The sequence below is a fragment of the Equus przewalskii genome, chromosome 4 (assembly GCF_037783145.1).
Source record: "Equus przewalskii isolate Varuska chromosome 4, EquPr2, whole genome shotgun sequence".
NCBI lineage: Eukaryota > Metazoa > Chordata > Mammalia > Perissodactyla > Equidae > Equus > Equus przewalskii.
This window is the reverse complement of record NC_091834.1, coordinates 4,219,566-4,239,523: the sequence shown is the minus strand read 5'-3', so window position 1 is coordinate 4,239,523 and position 19,958 is coordinate 4,219,566. Positions and strand designations below refer to the sequence as shown.

The window sequence follows — 19,958 nt, the reverse complement described above, 5'->3', positions numbered from 1 at the left end:
TGTATACCTGAAACTAATATAATGGTATATATCAATTGTACCTCAATAAAAGAAAGTATATGTTCATATCTCATGGAGCATGTATAAGCATGGGAAAGGATGAAGTATTTGCTCTTGTATTTTATGAGAAGCAAGAGTGGCCTAGAGGAAAATCCCAGGCTAAAAGGATCCTGACAGCTTATCTCATAACATAAATTAAATACAGTTCTTTTGCAGTAAGAGGTAGGAAATAGTACTGTGGCTTTAGTAACAGTTAAAGATAACCATTAATTTAGTGTTACATAATAGCCATATAGTAATATAGCAGAACTGAATGATGGGTGGAATGTGTTTTAAGATATAAAGAGCAGCCATAAAGCAGTTGTTAAGGTACCGCTAGGTTAGAGGAACCATCAGGAATCAACGCTAATGTGTAGTAATGGGTAACACAAAAGGATTTCCTAACCGCCCTGGAGAAACACCTTCAGAGCTCATGCTGGCACAGACCCACCACGCCTCCATGGGGTCATTCGGGTCCCCAGGAGGGTCTCACACGCATTTATCAAGCAACGGGCTAAACTTTTTTTAATGAGATCTACCTTACCTTCTGCTGCCTTTTGGTTAATTTTTTTAAGCTGGAATATGTGTTTTAAGTAAATAGTCTTTACTACATCCAGATCTTAATTCTTTTGGACTGGTCTTATGAGGCCGGTCAAAGAGGTCAGCTGATGCTGTAAGGAGTGTGTCACTGGTGAACACGGACAAAGGAGAGGTGGTGTTTGTGCTCAGCTGAAACTTTAGACGACGATAGATCCCTGAGGTTACAAGGCCGACAAATTCCTCACCATCCCTTTATAAGATGAGTCTACCTGTAGAATAAAAATAACAGCCAAGTAAATTTCTTTAGGATTTGTCTTTCGCTGAATATCAACCTATAACGTACACAGAAATTTTGTCAGTTTGAATAGTTTATTAGTAAGCCTAGAGTATTCTTGGGATTATTTTTTACCAAGACTATTAAAAAGAGCAGTAAATCAACTTAAATTGTGCTGCTGAAGGAAGTCAGTTGGGGTGAGATGGCTCCCAAGAGCCACTTCAAGTACTATTTCACAGTAAGCGATCGTTCTAGGAAGCTTAGCAGATAGATAAAGTAAATATATTGAGTGACAAACTGAAAAGTCACTCACTGTTATTTTCGACAACTGTGAAAGGAGTATTTTCAGTACTCAGGCGTGTCAGTGCCTCTATAAAATTGGTAACATAATTGAATATACCCCCAAATAGATTTATAAGTGACTTTCGAGAATAGAACCTACTTATTAGGCTTTTTCCCCATGAGGATGTCATTACGTGAAGGTTTTAATTCAGTGGTAGACTGACACGTCAACTGTTTGTTAATTACATTATTGGCACTGTTTGTGCTGGAGGTGTAGAGGTTGGTAGTGGAGATGAAGACAGAAAAGTCCTTTGTTTCTGGAGCTTACATTCCCGGGGGAATAAGAACAGTAAACAAGTAAACACGTTCATAGTAATATTTCATGTAGTACTAAGTGCTATGAGGATAAAGGAATGGGATGTGAGGGGACAGAAATGAAGAGTAGAACTAGTTTAGGTAAGATGGTCAGGAAAACCCCCCTGGGAGGCATTAGAGTAGAGACCAGAATGATGAGAAAGAGACAACAATGTAAAAATGTGCCAGGAAAGCATTGTAGGCAGAGAGAACAGCAAGAGCAAAGGCCCTGGGGCAGACAAGGAGCTAGATTATGTTAGGGCCTTATAGAGCAGCGTAAAGATTTTGGATTTTATTCCAGGTATTTTGGGAAGCCAGTAAATAATTTGTAGCAGAGGAGTGTCGTGATCATACTTATATTTTAAAAATAATTGTGGCCGCTGTGTGGAGAACATGGGAAAATAGGAGGAACAGTAGAAGGAGCTCAGCTCGGAGGCTAACAGTATCATCAGCACGTGCTTGTAAGTGCTAGGATAAGGTGATACAGGGGAGAAATGGACCATTGGAACATACATATTGGAGGATAAAAGCCTAGGACCTGCCAAAGGAACAGATAAAATGGCGGTGTTCCAAGACTCATGTCCTGCTGACGTCCAAGCTGTTGACTTTTGAGTCATTTGTTTCTCCAAAATTAGATTTCCCTAAAAATCTCCATTTGGACTAAGTAGCAAAGTAAGATTTCAGAAGTAAGAGAACATATCAGTAAACAAATTAACAAGAGAAGTCTACGCTTAATGGTTTAGATTCACGGTGCATCTGGCCTGTTGAAACAGAAATTTCGTAGGCTGAGACGATTACTTTCTAAGGGCAGGGGTTCACAAAATTTTGGGATGGGCGCACGGTGATCTGGCTGGTCGACCCCTCCTGCCTCCCAGACTTTCACTCCATCCTCCCCAACCACATTGGTCTTTCTTCACTACACGCCAACAAGCCGAGCTCTTTCCTCTCCCAGTACCTTTGCATCAGCCATGCCTCTTCCTGGGAAGCTCTTTCGTTAGTCATTTTGGTCACTGTGCTGGGGCCCGAGCTTTCCAGGGAACTAGAAAAAGTCCAAAGACCGGGAAAATGAATATTGTCTCAAAAATAAACGAAAATTGCAAAAATAAAATTAATAAATTTTAATTAAACAAAACACAACATATGTCAACTCCATTAGTTCTAAATTGAAATATTCACAAAATTTTACGATACTGGAAATAATTTTTTGGTCAGATTTCTGAGTATGCTGAGAAATCACAGCCAAGCGTGTATCACATACATTACTACCAGCTAAATAAAATTTAAAGGCAAAATTATAAAATCCACTTGAAGGTTTTTGCAACAAAAAGTATATATTTAATGTGAGACATGGGTGCGTTTTCTTCATATGGATGCAACATAAGAATAACAGGAATAAAGAGATGCTGGGTAGCCAAAGATCTGAGATGGGTTGACGTTATTAACAGAAGCAAGCGAGGCTGGAAACAGCTAAAGCTGCTCTGAGTCCTCTCCTCCCATCATGAGTGGCAGGGAAGTATTGGTGAAAACGGCCCCTGACAATTTAACTGCTCACACATGTCCGCAGGTTCCTGACGGGAGACAGGCAGGCACCGCAAGAGTTGAGAGGAGCTATTTTCCCGCGTCGCGCACTCCCTGACAGTCTGGCCCCTCTCTGTCCCTTGGTCTCCCTCTCTCCCTCCTTCTCTCTTTGGGGGCCGCAGCCTAGGCTGTGCTTTGTGCTGACGCCCGCTCTGACTTTTACCCAGAAGAGATTTCCCTTTTTCTAAAACAATTTACTCCAGCTGCTGAACATTTCCTAAAAACGTGGTAGGTTGGGCAAAATGAAGATTCAACTGAACTTGGCAGAAATCTTTGAAATCATGTCTTACCAACCAATTTATATAAGCTTTAAAACTAGATTTTTTAAAAAAGTTACTGGTATTAGCTGCTGGCCTCTAGACTTTGGGAGAATTGGGCTCGTTCCACAGCAGACAAAGGCGGGTGACAGCTGAGGATGGAACTCTGGACTCCTAACGAAGGATGGAGGAGCCACTCTCTGGCTCCTGACAGAGTCACTGGTCCACCCACCCATCCCCTCATTCAAAAGAGAAGACAGTGCTCATTTGTGGTCACAACCATTGTGTACAGACAGCCTGAATCTCTAACTTAGGTGACAAATTCCCCCCGTTCTGTCTCCCACATGTGAAATTACCTGATCCTTGAGAGTAAACTGCCACTAAGTTACCACAATTTTGTGCTAAGTTTTATTCACAGAGGTTTCTTTCTGTAAAAGCTGAATAAACAGTAGCTAAGCAGCTCAACTTAGGCTTTTTATTGACCTAGGAGTTTATCTAGCTTAAACTAAGATTCTAGTACTGACTTGACGAAGTACGTGTAAATTTCCAAACTGAGAAAATGGAAATGAGAATGAAGAAGCTTAAGAATATAAACTGTGTACTTTAAATAGGAACAGTAAAGATAAGGAAAATAAAGCAGGTGCTAGGGAGAAAAGTATAAAAGGAGCCTGAAATAGATACGGAAAAACACCTATATTCCAAAATATCTTCAATTGCCAACTCAACAAGATGAATAAGGGTGGTCTAGCCACTTAGAAATCCACAAGGACTTTTTAAATGAAGTATTGAATAAATACATGACAAAATGCATTATGTGGAGAAATTCCAGATTTGTTTGAAGCTATAGGTTGAATGAAGTGAGTAAAAAAGGTTGTAATAAAATAAATTCAGTATCTGGAAATTTCCTACTTAGAGACTTCGTCCAGTTGAGAAACTGGCTGAGAGAATGTAATTGGGAAACCAGGGAGAAAATTAATAAATCAGCTTATCATATGAATATGGTATGTTAAGCCCACATGTTTTGCTTACTCTCTCTCCAAATTCCCTATTGGAGTGATCCAAGCCAGGGAACAGAGAAAAATGCTGTACCATTCTTGGAATTTGAAACTGGAATGAGCTTCTGGAGAAAATGGTGTTGGAGGACAGGGTGTTGATGGCAGTAGAGTGAGCGGAAGATGAGTGGCCTTCATCCCTTGGCCCCACTAAACCCTTCTAGGCTGAAGCTGGGGCTACAGACCAGTAACAGAGGTGGTGCTGTGAGGAGTGCGAGTCCACAGAAAGACGAAAACAGTCGGGGCCTCCACACACTGAATACTATAGAATGGTGACCATAATGCAGAACAGGTTAGAGTTACAAAGGGAAGGTCACGACAAACCATAGCTCAGAGTGTGACTTGAATGTTTTGTTTGAGTCCTTGATGGATCAAGCAAACAAAAAATAAGTGAGGACTTAGACAAATGTATGGAGGTCATTAACAAGAATGACTTAACAGATGAAGAACAAACTTGTACCCTACAAATAAAATATGTATATCCCTTTCAGATGGCCATTGGACAGTCGCAAGAAACGATAATGAACTAAGGTTGAGAAGCAATCTTAATAGATACCAATAAAACATAACACCAAAAGCAAGGACCATAAAGGTCACATATTCCAGGCACTTAAAATTTTTAAACTTGTATTTGGGGGGATAAAACCTCCCTGAAAACAAAATGTGACAAGAAATTGGGAGCAGGGGGATGTTTGCAAGGTATCTGACAGACTGCATATCCTGATCTGTGACAAATTGTTACAAATGAGTAATAAGAAGATAAATCCCAAGTTGAAAAATGAGCAAAGTGCATGAAAAGGCTACTCACACACCAAAAAAAACTACAGATAGCCAATAGACATGATAACATGTTAACTTCTGTTGTAATCAAAGAAATGTAGATTAAAGGCTATGCATAGAGTAACTGTTTTTGGTAAATGTAACTCAGTACAATCTCGTTGGAGAGCAACTTGGCAGTTAAGTACTCATTTTTAAAATTTGCTTTGACCAAGCAATTCTGCTTCTAGAAATTTATCCTAAGGAAATAATTGGACAAGTTCACAAAGATATACAAGGATGCATATTATAGAAGCATTGTTTATAACAGTGAAAAATGGGAACAACGTCCAAAGATGTCCCTAATTGGCTTTATTCACTAAAAATGACGGTGTCTCACCATATTTTTTCATTGGAAAGATGGCAATGAAACAGCTGCAAAAAGAAGAAAGAGCAGATTTATTATGATTTTTTAAATTATTTTTTTAAAAGAGAAAAGTTAGTATGTGTGTGTATTTGTGTATGTAAGCATAAGAAAATCTGAAAGTATTTACACCATAATGTTAGCAGTGGTCGTCTCTAGGTAGTTGAATTGCAAACTTTGCATTTTTAAAAAATGCTTCTATATCATCAGATTGTTTTTCCCAGTAAGTTTAAAATTTATTTAGTCCACTAAAATAATATGGTTATTTCTGTTTTGAGAGATAATAGTGTAGCAATAACAAATGAGTTAAAATGCCATCTTTAATTGCATAATATCAAGTTTTCCTGTCAACTCTAGTAAACATTTCTTTGATGATTACGAGAACAAAATCCAAAAAAGGGTAATAGTAGAGAGGGTTCGATTCGTTCGCTTGTCCTTCTGCAGATGAATGGAACTTCTGAGTGGTAGTATACCACAAAGAGCTTTGTGCTGCTCTTCTGTTTCTCTGGAAATGGGCTCTGCAGAGCTGTTCTTTTCTCTGGGGTTCTTGAAAATAATAGTATATTGCTTGGGTTTCTAAGAAATGTAAATATTGGTGCATTGTCTTCTCTTGTGGCACGTTAGGAGTGAGACTTCAGCCACGTTGTCTTACCAACCAACTAACTATTCTTAAAGAGATGAGATCAACTAGCTCAGTCCCTGGGAGACTTGGCCATTTTACATGAAATTGCTTTTAAGGAGCTTTGTGGCCCGAGTGTTCTCCCACTTGCTTTGGTTATGTGTATCTGCCTTTCATATAAAAGAGACTTTTTTCTGGAGATGGGAAAGAGGCTCTGGGGAAATGCATAAAGAACACTTTCTTTGAGTGAAGATAACCTCAAAATCTTGTCTGTGTTTATTACAGCACTTAAGTAACTATAGTTTTGTAAAACTTGCCTTCTCCCCAGTTCACTCATGTGCTCATTTTATTTAACATTCTTTGGGTGCCTTTGACAGGCATGACAGAATGGGAAGGACATGAAAGTAGAAATCAGAAGGCCTAGTTTCTAGCTTTGTAGTAACTGTGTGACTCTGGGACCAGCAACTCAACTTCTCAGTTTTCCTTCTCCATACTCAATGTTAGGGGATCCCTGAGGGTCTCCCAAATAGTCTTGACTCAAAGATCAAATGAGATAATCCAGCTCTTGGAAAACCACTATGTCCTGTACCAACATCAGATGCTTCTGTGAGGGGCACGAGGTTCTGAGTTCTTTAGGGAATCCAGAGATGAACCAGTTGGGATCTCTCCCTGAGGACAAGCCTCCAACCTGGTCAGGAAAACATGAAATTAAGCAAGGGAGGGGGAGGCCAAAGGAGCTGTACTATGGACTGAGTATAGAGCTATGGAGACTCGAGTTACATTACGGTGTCATCCTTTACCAGAGTTATAATAGAGCGCCTACTAGCCTTCTTGGAGGTGGCAAGGAGAAGGCAGAGGGAGGTAATCGTGTCCTGGTGGAGAGATTTATTCCCATTCTCTCATTAAATCTTGGAATTGGATCCAAGAGCTTTTTTATTGTTCCTTTATTTTTGAGGCACTCTTGCAGATCAACGTGAATAAAACTAAACCTCCTGATTCCCAATGCCTTCTTTCTCCAGGATTTCGCCCAAAATGCTGATGTGGACTATTCTTGTCCATTTCTATGATTGTAATAGAAAAGAAGTCTAGCTTTATTTCTGCCTTTATAAACATATCTTGACTTAGACAAGCAGCAAAGAGGAGCAGTTTCATGAATTAAAGAACGGCGGTCTGTGAAATTCTCTTAAAACTCCAGCTGAGTATGAACATCAAAGTATATGGGAGGAAAAACTCAGACCTAATATCACTGGCTTTTAGTCAGGCTTGAATAAATCATAAACTACCAAGTGAACTTGTGCTATGAATGGTCAAGATTGGACGTAGATTTGTGTGCTTTTCTTGTGTTATTTTGCTTCAAATTAACACATCAGGATAGGTAGCATACAGTGCCATTAAGTATGGCAGGTGATCAGTTAGAAATGTAGTCAGCTCAACAAAAACAACAGGAAAAGACTGACCATGGCATAAACAGAAGTGAAGAGGCTTCTTTGTCACTGGGAGCAAGCTGTCCTAGGATAGGCAGGTCCACCACTGGTTACTTATGACTAAGATCATATGGTATTTGACTTTCTCCCTCTGACTGTTTCACTTAGCATAATACCCTCAAGGTCCATCCATGTTGTCACAAATGGCCAGATTTCTTCATTTCTTATGGCTGAGTAGTATTCCACTGTGTATATATACCACATCTTCTTTATCCCTTTGTCCCTTGATGGGCACCTAGATTGCTTCCAGGTCTTGACTATTGTAAATAATGCTGTGATGAACATAGGGGTACATGTATCTTTACACATTTGTGGTTTCATGTTCTGTGGATAGATACCCAGCAGTGGAATAGCTGGATCATATGGCAGCTCCATTCTTTATTTTTTGAGGAATCTCCACGCTGTTTTCCATAGTGGCTGCACCAGTTTTGCACTCCCACCAGCAATGTATGAGAGTTCCCTTCTCTCCACATCCTCTCCAACACTTATTTCCTGTCTTGTTAATTATAGCCATTCTGACAGGTGTGAGGTGATATCTCATTGTAGTTTTGATTTGCATTTCCCTGATAATTAGTGATGTTGAACATCTTTTCATGTGCCTGTTGGCCATGTGTATATTTTCTTTGGGGAAATGTCTGTTCAGATCTTTTCCCCATTTTTTAATTGGGTTTTGAGTTTTTCTGTTGTTGAGATGTATGAGTTCTTTATATATTTTGGATATTAACCCCTTATCTGATATATGGTTTGCAAATGTCTTCTCCCAATTGTTATCTTTTTGTTTTCTTGATGGTTTCCTTTGCTGTGCAGAAGCTTTTTAGTTTGATGTAGTCCCATTTGTTTATTTTTTCTATTGTTTCCCTTACCCAGTCAGACATGGTACTTGAAAATATGCTGCTAAGACTGATGTGGAAGAGCATACTGCCTATGTTTTCTTCTATAAGTTTCATGGTTTCAGGTCTTACATTCGAGTCTTTAATCCATTTTGAGTTCGTTTTTGTGTATGGTATAAGGTAATGATCTATTTTCGTTCTTTTGCATCTGGCTGTCCAGTTTTCCCAACACCATTTATTGAACAGACTTTCCTTTCTCCATTGTGTGTTCTTGGCTCCCTTGTGAAAAATTAGCTGTTCATAGGTATGTGGGTTTATTTCTAGGCTCTCGAATCTGTTCCTTTGGTCTGTGTGTCTGTTTTTGTGCCAGTACCATGCTGTTTTGATAACTATGGCTTTGTAGTATATCTTGAAATCAGAAAGTGTGACACCTCCAGCTTTATTCTTTTTTCTTAGGATTCCTTTGGCTATTTGGAGTCTTCTGTTGTTCCATATACGTTTTAGGATTCTTTATTCTATTTCTGTGAAAAATGTCATTGGAACTTTGATAGAGATTTCATTGAGTCATTAGATCTCTTTAGGAAGTATGGACATTTTAACTATGTTAATTCTTCCAATCCAAGAGCATGGAGTAGCTTTCCATTTCTTTCTGTCTTCTTCAGTTTCTTTCAACAATGTTTATAGTTTTCAGTGTACAGTTCTTTCACCTCTTTGGTTAAGTTTATTCCTAAGTATTTTTGTTGTTGTTGTTGCAATTGTTAATGAGATTGTATTCTTAATTCTCCTTCTGCTTCATGGTTAGTGTATAGAAACGCAACTGATTTTTGTATGTTGATTTTGTATCCTGAAAATCTACTGTATTTAATATTATTTCTTAAAGTTTTTTTGGTGGATTCTTTAGGCTTTTCTATGTATAAAATCATGTCATCTGCAAATAGTGACAGTGTCACTTCTTCTTTTCCAATTTGGATCCCTTTTATTTCTTTTTCTTGCCTGGTTGCTTTGACTAGGCCTTCCAATGCTATGTTAAATAAGAGTGGTGAAAGTGGGCATCCTTTTCTGTATCCTTTTCCTAGAGTGATAGCTTTCAGTTTTTCTCCATTGAGAATGATATTAGCTGTGGGTTTGTCATATATGACCTTTTTACACTGAGGTACTTTCCTTCTATACCCATTTTATTCAGAGTTTTTATCATAAATGGATGCTGTATCTTGTCAAATGCTTTCTTTGCGTCTATTGAGATGATCATGTGATTTTTATTCTTCATTTTTTTAATGTGGTGTATCACATTGAGGGATTTGTGAATGTTGAATCATCCCTGCATCCCTGGAATAAATCCCACTTGATCACAGTGTATGATCTTTTTAATGTATTGTTATATTTGATTTGTTAGTATTTTGTTGAGGATTTTTGCATTGATGTTCATCAGTGATATTGGCCTGTAATTTTCTTTTTTTTATGTTGTCCTCATCTGGTTTTCGTATCAGGGTAATGTTGGCTTCGTAGAATGAGTTAGGAAGCCTCCCCTCCTCTTCAATTTTTTGGAAGAGTTTGAGAAGAATAGGTATTAAGTCTTCTTTGAATGTTTGGTAAAATTCACCAGGGAAGCCATCTGGTCCTGGACTTTTGTTTTTTGGGAGGTACTTGATTACTGTTTTGATCTCCTTACTGGTGATTGGTCTATTCAAATTCTCTATTTCTTCTAGATTCGGTTTTGGAAGGTTGTATAATTCTAAGAATTTATCCATTTCTTCTAGATTATCCAATTTGTTGGTGTGTAGCTTTTCATAGTATTCTCTTATAATCTTTTGTATTTCTGAGGTGGCCATTGTAATTTCTCCTCTTTCATTTCTGATTTTATTTATTTGAGTCTTCCCTCTTTTTTGCTTGGTGAGTCTAGCCAAAGATTTGTCTGTTTTGTTTATCTTTTTAAAGAATCAGCTCTTGATTTGATTTATTTTTTCTATTTTTTTTTTTTAGTCTCTCTTTCATTTATTTCTGCTCTGATTTTTATTATTTCCTTCCTTCTACTGATTTTGAGCTTTGTTCTTCTTTTTCTGCTTCCTTTAAGTGCACTGTTAGATTGCTTATTTGAGGTTTTTCTTGTTTGTTGAGAGAGGCTTGTATTGCTAAAACTTCCCTCTAAGAACTGCTCTTTCTGTTTCCCATAAATTTTGGCATGTCGTATTTTCATTTTCATTTGTCTCCAGGTATTTTCTGATTTCTCTGTTGATTTCTTCATTGACACAATAATTGTTCAGTAGCATTTTGTTTGATCTTAACCTATTTGTGGCTTTTATGATTTTCTTCCTGTAGTTGATTCCTAGTTTCATACCATTGTGGTCAGAAAATATGCTCAGTATTATTTTGATCTCCTTAAATTTATAGAGACTTGTTTTGTGGCCTAATATGTGATCTATCCCAGAGAATGTTCCATGTGCATTTGAAAAGAATGTATTCTGTGGTTTGGGGATGGAATATTCTATATATATCTACTAAGTCCAACTGGTCTAATGTGCCATTTAAGGCCAAAGTTTCCTTATTGATCTTCTGTTTGGATGATCTATCCATTGATGTAAGTGGAGTGTTAAAGTCCCCCACTATTATCGTGTTGCTATCTATTTCTCCTTTTACGTCTCTTAATAATTGCTTTATATATTTATGTGTTCCTGTGTTGGATGCATAGATATTTACAGTGTTTTATCCTCTTGTTGGATTGTTCCCTTTATCATTATATATTGCCTTTCTTTGTCTCGTGTTACAGTTTTTGTTTTAAAGTCTATTTTGTCTCATAAGTATTGCTACCCCAGCTTTCTTTTCATTGCTGTTTACATGAAGTATCTTTTCCCATCCTTTCACTTTCACTTTGTGAGCATCTTTAGGTCTGAAGTGTGTCTCTTGTATGCAACATATATATGGGTATTGTTTTTTTATCCATCAGCCACCCTCTACCTTTTGGTTGGAGCATTTAGTCCATTGAAATTTAAAGTAGCTATTGATAAGAATGTACTTATTGCCATCTTTTTACTTTTTTTCTGGGTGTTTTAGTAGTTCTTCTCTGTTCCTTTATTCTTCTCTTGCTCTCTTGCCTTGTGGTTTGATGGCTTTCTTTAGTATTATGTTTGGGTTCCTTTCTCTTCATTTTTTGTGTATTTGTTATAGGTTTCTGTTTTGTGATTACCATGAGCTTCATATATAATTACCTACATATGCAGCATTCTGTATTAAGTTGATGGTTTCTTTAGTTTGATCTCTTGCTAAAAGCTCTACTCTTTTACTCCCCTCCTCCCATATTTTATGTTTTTGATATCATATCTAACCTCTTTTTTTGTGCATGTGTATCCATTACCCTCTTATCACAGAAATAGATAATTTTAGTACTTTTTTCATCTGACTTCATATTAGCTTCATAGGTGGTTGATCTACTACCTTTACTGTATATTTGCCTTTACCAGTGATTTTACTGCCTTTTTTTGTTGTTGGTAATTTTCTTAATCGTATTCGTGGTCCTCTCTTTTTCACTTAAATAAATCCCTTCAGCATTTCTTGTAAGGCTGATTTCTTGGTGATAAACTCCTTTAGTTTTTGCTTGTCTTGGAAACTCTTTATCTGTCCTTCCATTCTGAATGATAGCCTAATGGGGTTTCCTTTGTATGTAACTTGTTGTCTTTCTCTTGCGGCTTTTAAGATTCTTTCTTTATGTTTAATTCTTGACATTTTAATTATAATGTATTTTGGTGTGGACCTCTTTGGGTTTGTCTTGTTTGGTGCTCTCTGTGCTTTCTGTGCCTGGAAGTCTGTTTCCTTCCTTAGGTTAGGAAAGTTTCAGCTATTATTTCTTTGAATAGCTTCTCTGCCCCTTTGTCTCTCTTTTCTCCTTCTGGAACACCTATAATGTGGATGTTAGTGCACTTGATGTTGTCCCAGAGCTCCCCTAGACTGTTCTCGTTCTTTTTAATTCTTTTTTCTTTTATCTGTTCAGTTTGGGTGATTTCCTTGATTCTTTCCTCCAGCTCACTGATCCGTTCTTCTGTATCATCTACTCTGCTTTTGAGTCCCTCTAGTGGATTTTTCATTTCTGGTATTGTATTCTTCATTTCTGATTGGTTCTTTTTTATATTTTCCAATTCTTTGTTGAAGTTCTCACTGAGTTCATCAATTCTTCTCCCAAGATCAGTGAGCATCCTTCAGACTCTTAGTTTGTACTTTGTCAGGTAGATTGTTTATCTCTGTTTCATTTAGTTTTTTTCTGGGATTTTGCCCTATTCCCTTACTTAGAACATATTTCTTTGTCTCCTCATTTTGCCTGTTTGTGCTTATATCTATGCATTAGGTAGGTCAGCTACATCTTCTGATCTTGGAGAGATGGCCTCATATAAGAAATGCCTTATGAGGCCCGACAGTGTGCTTCCCTCTCTTAACAAGTTCAAGATGTTCCAGGAGTGTCCCCTATGTGGGCTACATGTGTCCTTCTGTTGTGACAGGGTTGCTGTTCCTGCAGGTGCCCAGGGAGACTAGGCTGTCCCCCTGGCTGGCTGGTTGTAATGCTCAGCTGCATGGGGCTGCTATGGACCCTTCAGTCACTTTATTGGACATGGGAAACCCCCACACAGTTGGCTGCAAGGTCTAATAGCACATTCCTCTTGCACATTTTCTGTTAAGTGAGCAGGCCCCCAGCATGGCTGGTTGCTAATTTCAGGGGCTTGCAATTGCCTTAGGCCTCTGGCCCGCAAGGCTGTTGTCAGCTCTCTCAGGATTGCAGCTGAGTGGGGCCAGCCTCAGGCATGGGAGTGCCCAGTTGTTTCATGTTTTGGAAGGTTGGACCAATCCCCTATGTGGCTATTTGAGCAGCACAAGTCTGCTGCAGCTGACAACAGGGCCACACAGCCCATTGACAGAGTCCTGCCCTGTGCCCACACTCTGACCCACTGAAGCAGACCCAGTTGCCCTGTGCAGAGGCCCCACACACTCCACCAATGCAGACCCACCCCTCACCCACACCCTGTCTCACAGAGGCAGACCACTTGCCTGGCTACAGAGTTTCCAGGCACCCCACTTATGCCGGCCCACAATTTGCCTGAGGGCATGCTGTTGGGTGGGGCCAGTCCCTGTCCGGGCTGCCTGCCCTGGCTGAGCTGGACTAAGGGGTGCTTTCGTTGGTGGGGCAGACCCTGGGCTAACAGCCAGGGGAAGGACTCCAATGGCATCTGCCAGCATCTGGGTCAGCATGCCTGTACTAGGTCACAATAATGGGTGCTGCCAATGTCTCAGTCCCTGGGGAGGTCTCACCTCTCACCAAGATGTGCACAGAGCCTACCAAGTGAGTCTCTTTCCACCAGAGGACTGGGCACCTTTCTTTCTGGTGATCTTAAGTTGCTTTCCAAAATGGGTCCATTTGTGCATGGGCCCTTTAACTGCAGGCTTCTTTTCTCTTATGTCCTTCACTTTTCTGGGAGTATTCCTTGTTGTAGTTAATAGCCAGAAAAGCCGGATATTATGACACTTGTCTCAGTTGTGCTGAGTCCAAAAGCTGCTTATTGTGGTAAGGCTCCCCCACTCAGATCCCCCACTCCTGCAGGGAAGGCTGTGAACCTTAGGATTGCTCCTGGCCAGCATGAGGTGCTGTGGCTTGAAGATGGCTTTTTTCTCTCCAGAAAGGAATTTCTGCCTCTTCCACCTCAGCCAGCACCACCCCTTGTTGTGGGGGTTCTTTTTATCCAGTTTTCAATTCTCTCTCAGGGGAAATTGTTCCAGGAGTAGTTGTAAATTTGTTGTGTCCGTGGGAGGAGGTGAGTTCAGAGTCTGCCTACACCACCATCGTGACACAGTCCCTGGGAATCTTCTCCTGGGTTTTAGGGGACTCAGAAGGCTCTGTGGGTGTCTGTTGCATCTTCTATTCTCCTCTCATGGCTTCTCACCTCTTCAGTCCTTGTATAGTCTCCTCAGAAGCCAATGATTTTTAAATTAACTCTAAATGAAAATTATTCAAAACTGCAGTGTTTTCTTCTCCATCTTAGAGTAATAGAAGGGCAAAAAGATAGTGTTGGTTAAGAGGTTTTGGAGACAGGCAAGGCTGACTTCTCATTGAGTCTTTACCAGTTACTATCTCCATATTCTCATTTATTAAGAAGAAAAAACTTTCCTGCTTCACAGAGTTATTCTAAGGCTAGAACTAAGGAAGACAGTGTGGGTCTTGCACTTAGCACAGTCTTTGGATATGGCCTAGACCCAACAACTGGTGGGCAGCTTTATTAATAACAATAAACGAGGTGTAAGCACTGGATTTCTAAGACCAGCAGTACCGAATATGACTTTTCCCTTCCTTTTATTGAACATTCAGTTAATGCAGAGATTGAGGCTCTTACATTTTCTTCTTTTATTCGTTGTCCAAGTGCAAAACCTTAATTTAAACCTGTTAGTTAAACAGTAATTAGTCATTATTGGGAAAAAGCTTACATTTTATAATCTTGAGCCCAAGCCCATGTTGATCCTCTTTGTGGACAATGTTTCATCTTTAAATAACATCTTAATCTGCAAGACGCAAGTCAGGGTAGCGACTCCTTATTTTGCTGATTCAGCAAAGGATGATTAAGGAAAAATATTAAATGCATCAAAGACTTCACAGAATATTGCAGCATCTCCTTTGTCTATGTCAGCTAGGCCCCTTAATAGGAATTGTCGTTGAAGAGTGGTACTGGACCACTTGAGAAGAGCAGTACCAAGTACTGTGACAGACAAGCCCCAGCCTGGTTGGCCCTGGGAGTATTTACATTGACCCATATCAACTACAGTGAAAATGTGCCCATATTTTAACCCCCTCTCATAGATTATAAAATCCTTGAGCAGTTGTCTCTAAAAAAGTAATTGTGTCTGCCTTCAAATGGTTTACAATTACATAGTACTTAATTGGGACCCAGTAAAACACATGAATTTTACTGACTTGAGGCACAACCATGAAAATTACATTATGATGTAAATATTTTCAGTATTTAATGCCTGAGCCTTAAAGACTATTTGGAAAATAAGAAAAAAAAAACTTTTAAATTGTCCAATTTCCCACCACCAAACAGCTACTGTAAACATTGTGATGAATTTCCTTTATGTCTCATTTTGTGGATTCTTTTTAATTTTTATTTTTATTTATTTATTTTTGGTGAGGAAGATTGGCCCTGAGCTAACATCTGTTGCCAATCTTCCTCTTTTTGCCTGAGGAAAACTGTCGCTGAGCTAACATCTGTGCCAGTCTTCCTCCATTTTGTACTTGGGACCTGGCCACTGCATGGCTTGATGAGCGGTGTGTAAGTCTGTGCCTGGGATCTGAACCCACGAACCCCGGGCTGCCAAAGCAGAGCGCACAAACTTAACCACTACACCACCCAGCTGGCCCCTCATTTTGTGGATTTTTTAAATCTCATTTTATCATTTGCATGTTAATTTAATTGTATTACCTTCATAAATATTTTAAATATGGATAATCTGTCAAGCAGCTATTTTACTTAAGCATTCCATTTTCCCTATAATTTGACATTGAAATGGTTACCAATTACTATTATAAGTAAACCAATATTCACCATATTTCATAAAATTGTCTTTAAATTTAGGATTATTTCCTTAGGATAGATTCCAAGAAGTAAGAATAATGAGTGAAAGGGTTTCAACTCACGAGCAACGTATGAGTGAATACTCATTTCCAAGTACATTTGACAACTCTAAGTGTTAACTTTAAAAAAAAATTGCTGCTTTGATAGGAAGATTGTTTTAAATTGCATGTATTAGATTGACTGAAATGCGTTCTAGAACATGGCAAGGTTTAAACAAGTAAAATGAAACTATTTTGGTGCATGATATGAAATGAAGAGGTTAACTTATGCATATAGTTGTTTTTAATTTTCCGATTTCCACCTCTGTCTTTCAGTTTTACAGGAGATTCTAAACTGGCCTCAAGTATGCGCTATGTGGAGACCCAATCAATGCAGACAGGAGCATCCTATATGATTCAGTTCAGTTTGGTGATGGGCTGTGGCAAGAAATACACTCCTCACATGGACAACCAGGTGAAACTGGAGTACTCAACCAACCACGGCCTTACCTGGCACCTCGTGCAAGAGGTCAGTCTATTTTTTTTAAAGCTTGTGATAGGTAGCCCCTTCTTTTTCCATAGGAAGCAAAAGAATTACAATTCTACAGGTTTAGGTTTGGTTGAAAAGGAACATTGTTATTTGTAAGAGAATTGACGTAAAGTCAGTCTTGCAGCAGATTCCAAGGATGCCACATTCTGCACCATCAGATACTAAAGGATAATTGACAGTAAAAAAGAAATGGGAATAACCTCAGGACTGCGTACTCTAGGATGGTGTTTTCTCTGATCCTCTTCCTCTATAACGTCTCTTTCTTCTTTCCCTGTAGCGTGTCTTCATCAGTTCTTTTCTAAGTTTCTTTACCCATAGGTAGACTCTATTAAAAATATGGTGTGTCTTGTCTTAAAAAACAAAAAGGAAATACATAGATCCAGTTTCTTGGAATAAAATATACTTCTTTATATATACATACTAGTAATCTGACATTGCAATAAATGCATAAGTATCATAGGGAATAGAATAACTTTACCAAATGCCAATGTTATGAAAGCAGGTCAAAAAGTGGATCTGGAAGATGTTTAATTCCATTGTGGCATCTCATTTCCCAAATATTTTAGCTTCATGGAAGGAAAAAACCATGGATTGCATCCCTATTGCAAATGGTTAAGATTATGACATTAGATCTCTCTAAGGTCTTTTTCACTTATGGTGAGCCCCTGGAGGAAATAGAAGCTGGGTTTAATTTTTGCCTGACTCTCTTTTAGGAATGCCTTCCGAGTATGCCAAGTTGTCAGGAGTTCACATCAGCAAGTATTTACCATGCCAGCGAGTTCACACAGTGGAGGAGAGTCACAGTGCTTCTTCCCCAGAAAACTTGGTGAGACATGACATCTTCAGACATCATCGTCGCTTTAACTTTTACCATCTCTGTTAGCATGACTTGAATATGAAGAAGAGTTAAGACAATGGCAAGATGCATGCATTTTATTTTCTTTCATCATCAAAAGACCCAGATCTTTCTTTTGTGCTGAGGATACTTGAAAAATAGAGCTAATGAAAATTTAGTTTTCAAACCAAATTTTCCTAGGTTTTTCTGACCTCTCTTTTTGCCCCAACTTTTCTTTTTATGGAAGAACTCAGTGAGCCTATTCCTTTAGGTTTGACATATAAAAGGGAATGACACCAGATTCTAGACTTCTATGTCAAGACAGTTTGGATTGCAAGGCTGTTTTCTTGCTGTGAAGTCCTACTTTCTATTTCAAAAGCCTAATATACACTCTTTTTCTCTATTCACATTCTTTTAGTAACAATAAAAATCATTCCACAGGAAGCCTCAGTAACTAGGAATAAAATTAAACATTTGAAAATGTGAAAGAGAAAAGCACATTTTCTTCCCCAAATACAGTATTACACTGTTTCGTGTTAGGTTGATCGCTCTGAGTACAGTATGAGGAATAGGTTGTAGGAGAAAGAGCGCAGACAGGGTGACCAGTCAGGCGGTTCCAGGCATTACCTGTTTAGGTGACTTGGAGTATGACTGTAGCAGACATGGCAAGAATCGTCATTTGTGAAATATGTTTTAATCAAATAGGGCTGGATGGACTAGATGGACTACGTGGGGACTGTGATAGAAAGGGAAAAATCAAAGACAGTTTCTAAATTCTGAGCCTGGGAAGATTGTTGGATGGCAGTACCAATGACAGGGATGGGAAAGACTGAAGAAGGTGTGGATTTGGGGCAGGAAAGTAAGAGTTCTGTTTTTGTGATATGAAGTTTGCCATATTTACCTATCCAAGCAGAAATATCAAGAAGCCAATGAGGTTTGGACTGAAGAGTTAAATACTATAAGTACTCTTTAAAGCCCTGGGACATGATGAGCTTACCCAAGAAAGAGTCTTGGACTAGAAATGAGAAAGCCTGAGTTCTTAGTATATCTCTACGAATGATTGATTAACCACGTGATTTTAACCATTCACAACCTCTTCAACCCTGATTCCTTATGAGTATAATGAAGAGGTTTAATGAGATGATCTTAAAGATCCCTTGTGGGTCTGGAATTCTAGGATTCTGTGATTTGTGTAGTAGGAAAAGCATACAAGAGACAACAATTACATTTTTCGGTGGTATCTGCCTTCCAAGAGCCCTTTTGTGAAGAGAAAATTACTAAATAAACCCTTCTCTGATTATTTTATATGGAAGTTAGGCTCTACACAAAAACAGTTGTTTAGATAAACACTTAGAATTATTATTATACCTCTTTTAGTGGAAGATTGAATTACTGCATTATATAAGATGCCTCCTTGATTATTTTTGAGGATTCATCATTATGTCAGTTGGAATAAAATGCTTGAAATTTGATTTCCACAGATTTTTTATATCCAACTGTGAGCCATTTCCTCAATACTCTATTAATGCTTTGTATAACAATTCACTACTTTCTCTAACATCCTACTTTTTTATGTCTACTGCTGAGAATATAATCAAGACTTTCATCTAATTTCAATGATATTCCAAGCGTATCTATCAAGATTCTAAAAACCAACACATCAAGCAGTTGAAATCCTGGTCGGATTGTTGCAAAGCTACTGAGGTTTATTTTTTTTTCCGTTTTGTTGCCGTTAAGTACATTACTCTCGTTATTTAAAAAAACACTGATTTTTATTCTCTGACATGTGGGATACAATTTCAAAATTATGATGGAAAGATAATATTGATGGTGTATTTTAGAGATGTCTTTTCATCCCCAGAAATGTTATAAACTATTATTCGTAATTAACGTAGTTTAGGCAGTATCCTAAAAATATTGTCATTTATCAAAAAAACCTTTGCAGGTTATTTTACGCTCAAATTATATGTCACATTGTTATTTCTTAGCTGAAAAGATAGTTGAAAGTTTTGGCATTGTCAGAAAAGGTCAGTTCTCATCAATGTTTACTAGACATTCGAGAGAAAGTAGATTGACCCTTAAACTGTTTCCAGTGCAGTGGGGTACTCATTAGATGTTGGGCAGTTAAATAGAATTGTAAGTCAATGCGCCTCAGTGAACCAAAGAGATATTTTATTACAGTGTATCTCTGTTTACAAACAGAAAAAAATCTACTACATTATTCCTCTATTTGCCTTTAAGTGCATGTAAGTAATTAATTGAATTTTGCTTTTCCAAATTTCCTTCGAAGCCCTGGATAAAGAAAGTAAAAATATTTTTTAAAAACAAACAACCCAAGAGGATATTTATTTTAACACTCCTAGGAACACTTAAACTAAACATTATTGCTAAATTTCAAAGAAAAAATAGTGCTCAGCTGGTGATTGTCATTGTTTTGGATCTGTAATGCTTAAAAGCTCAGCTATAAGGATAAAGTACGTTTATTCTCCTTGCCGTTCTTGATAA

The 19,958-nt window shown here is 38.3% G+C and overlaps 1 protein-coding gene across 2 annotated transcripts in view; it reads left to right on the top strand.

Moving 5' to 3' along the window:
- RELN (reelin) overlaps window positions 1–19,958 on the top strand; it is a 459,315-nt gene that overhangs the window by 322,632 nt on the left and 116,725 nt on the right. For both annotated transcript variants that reach the window (XM_070617061.1, XM_070617060.1), the window contains exons 21-22: window positions 16,405–16,597; window positions 17,332–17,444. In XM_070617061.1, the coding sequence (XP_070473162.1) occupies window positions 16,405–16,597; window positions 17,332–17,444 (306 nt within the window). The remainder of the gene's footprint in view (window positions 1–16,404; window positions 16,598–17,331; window positions 17,445–19,958) is intronic.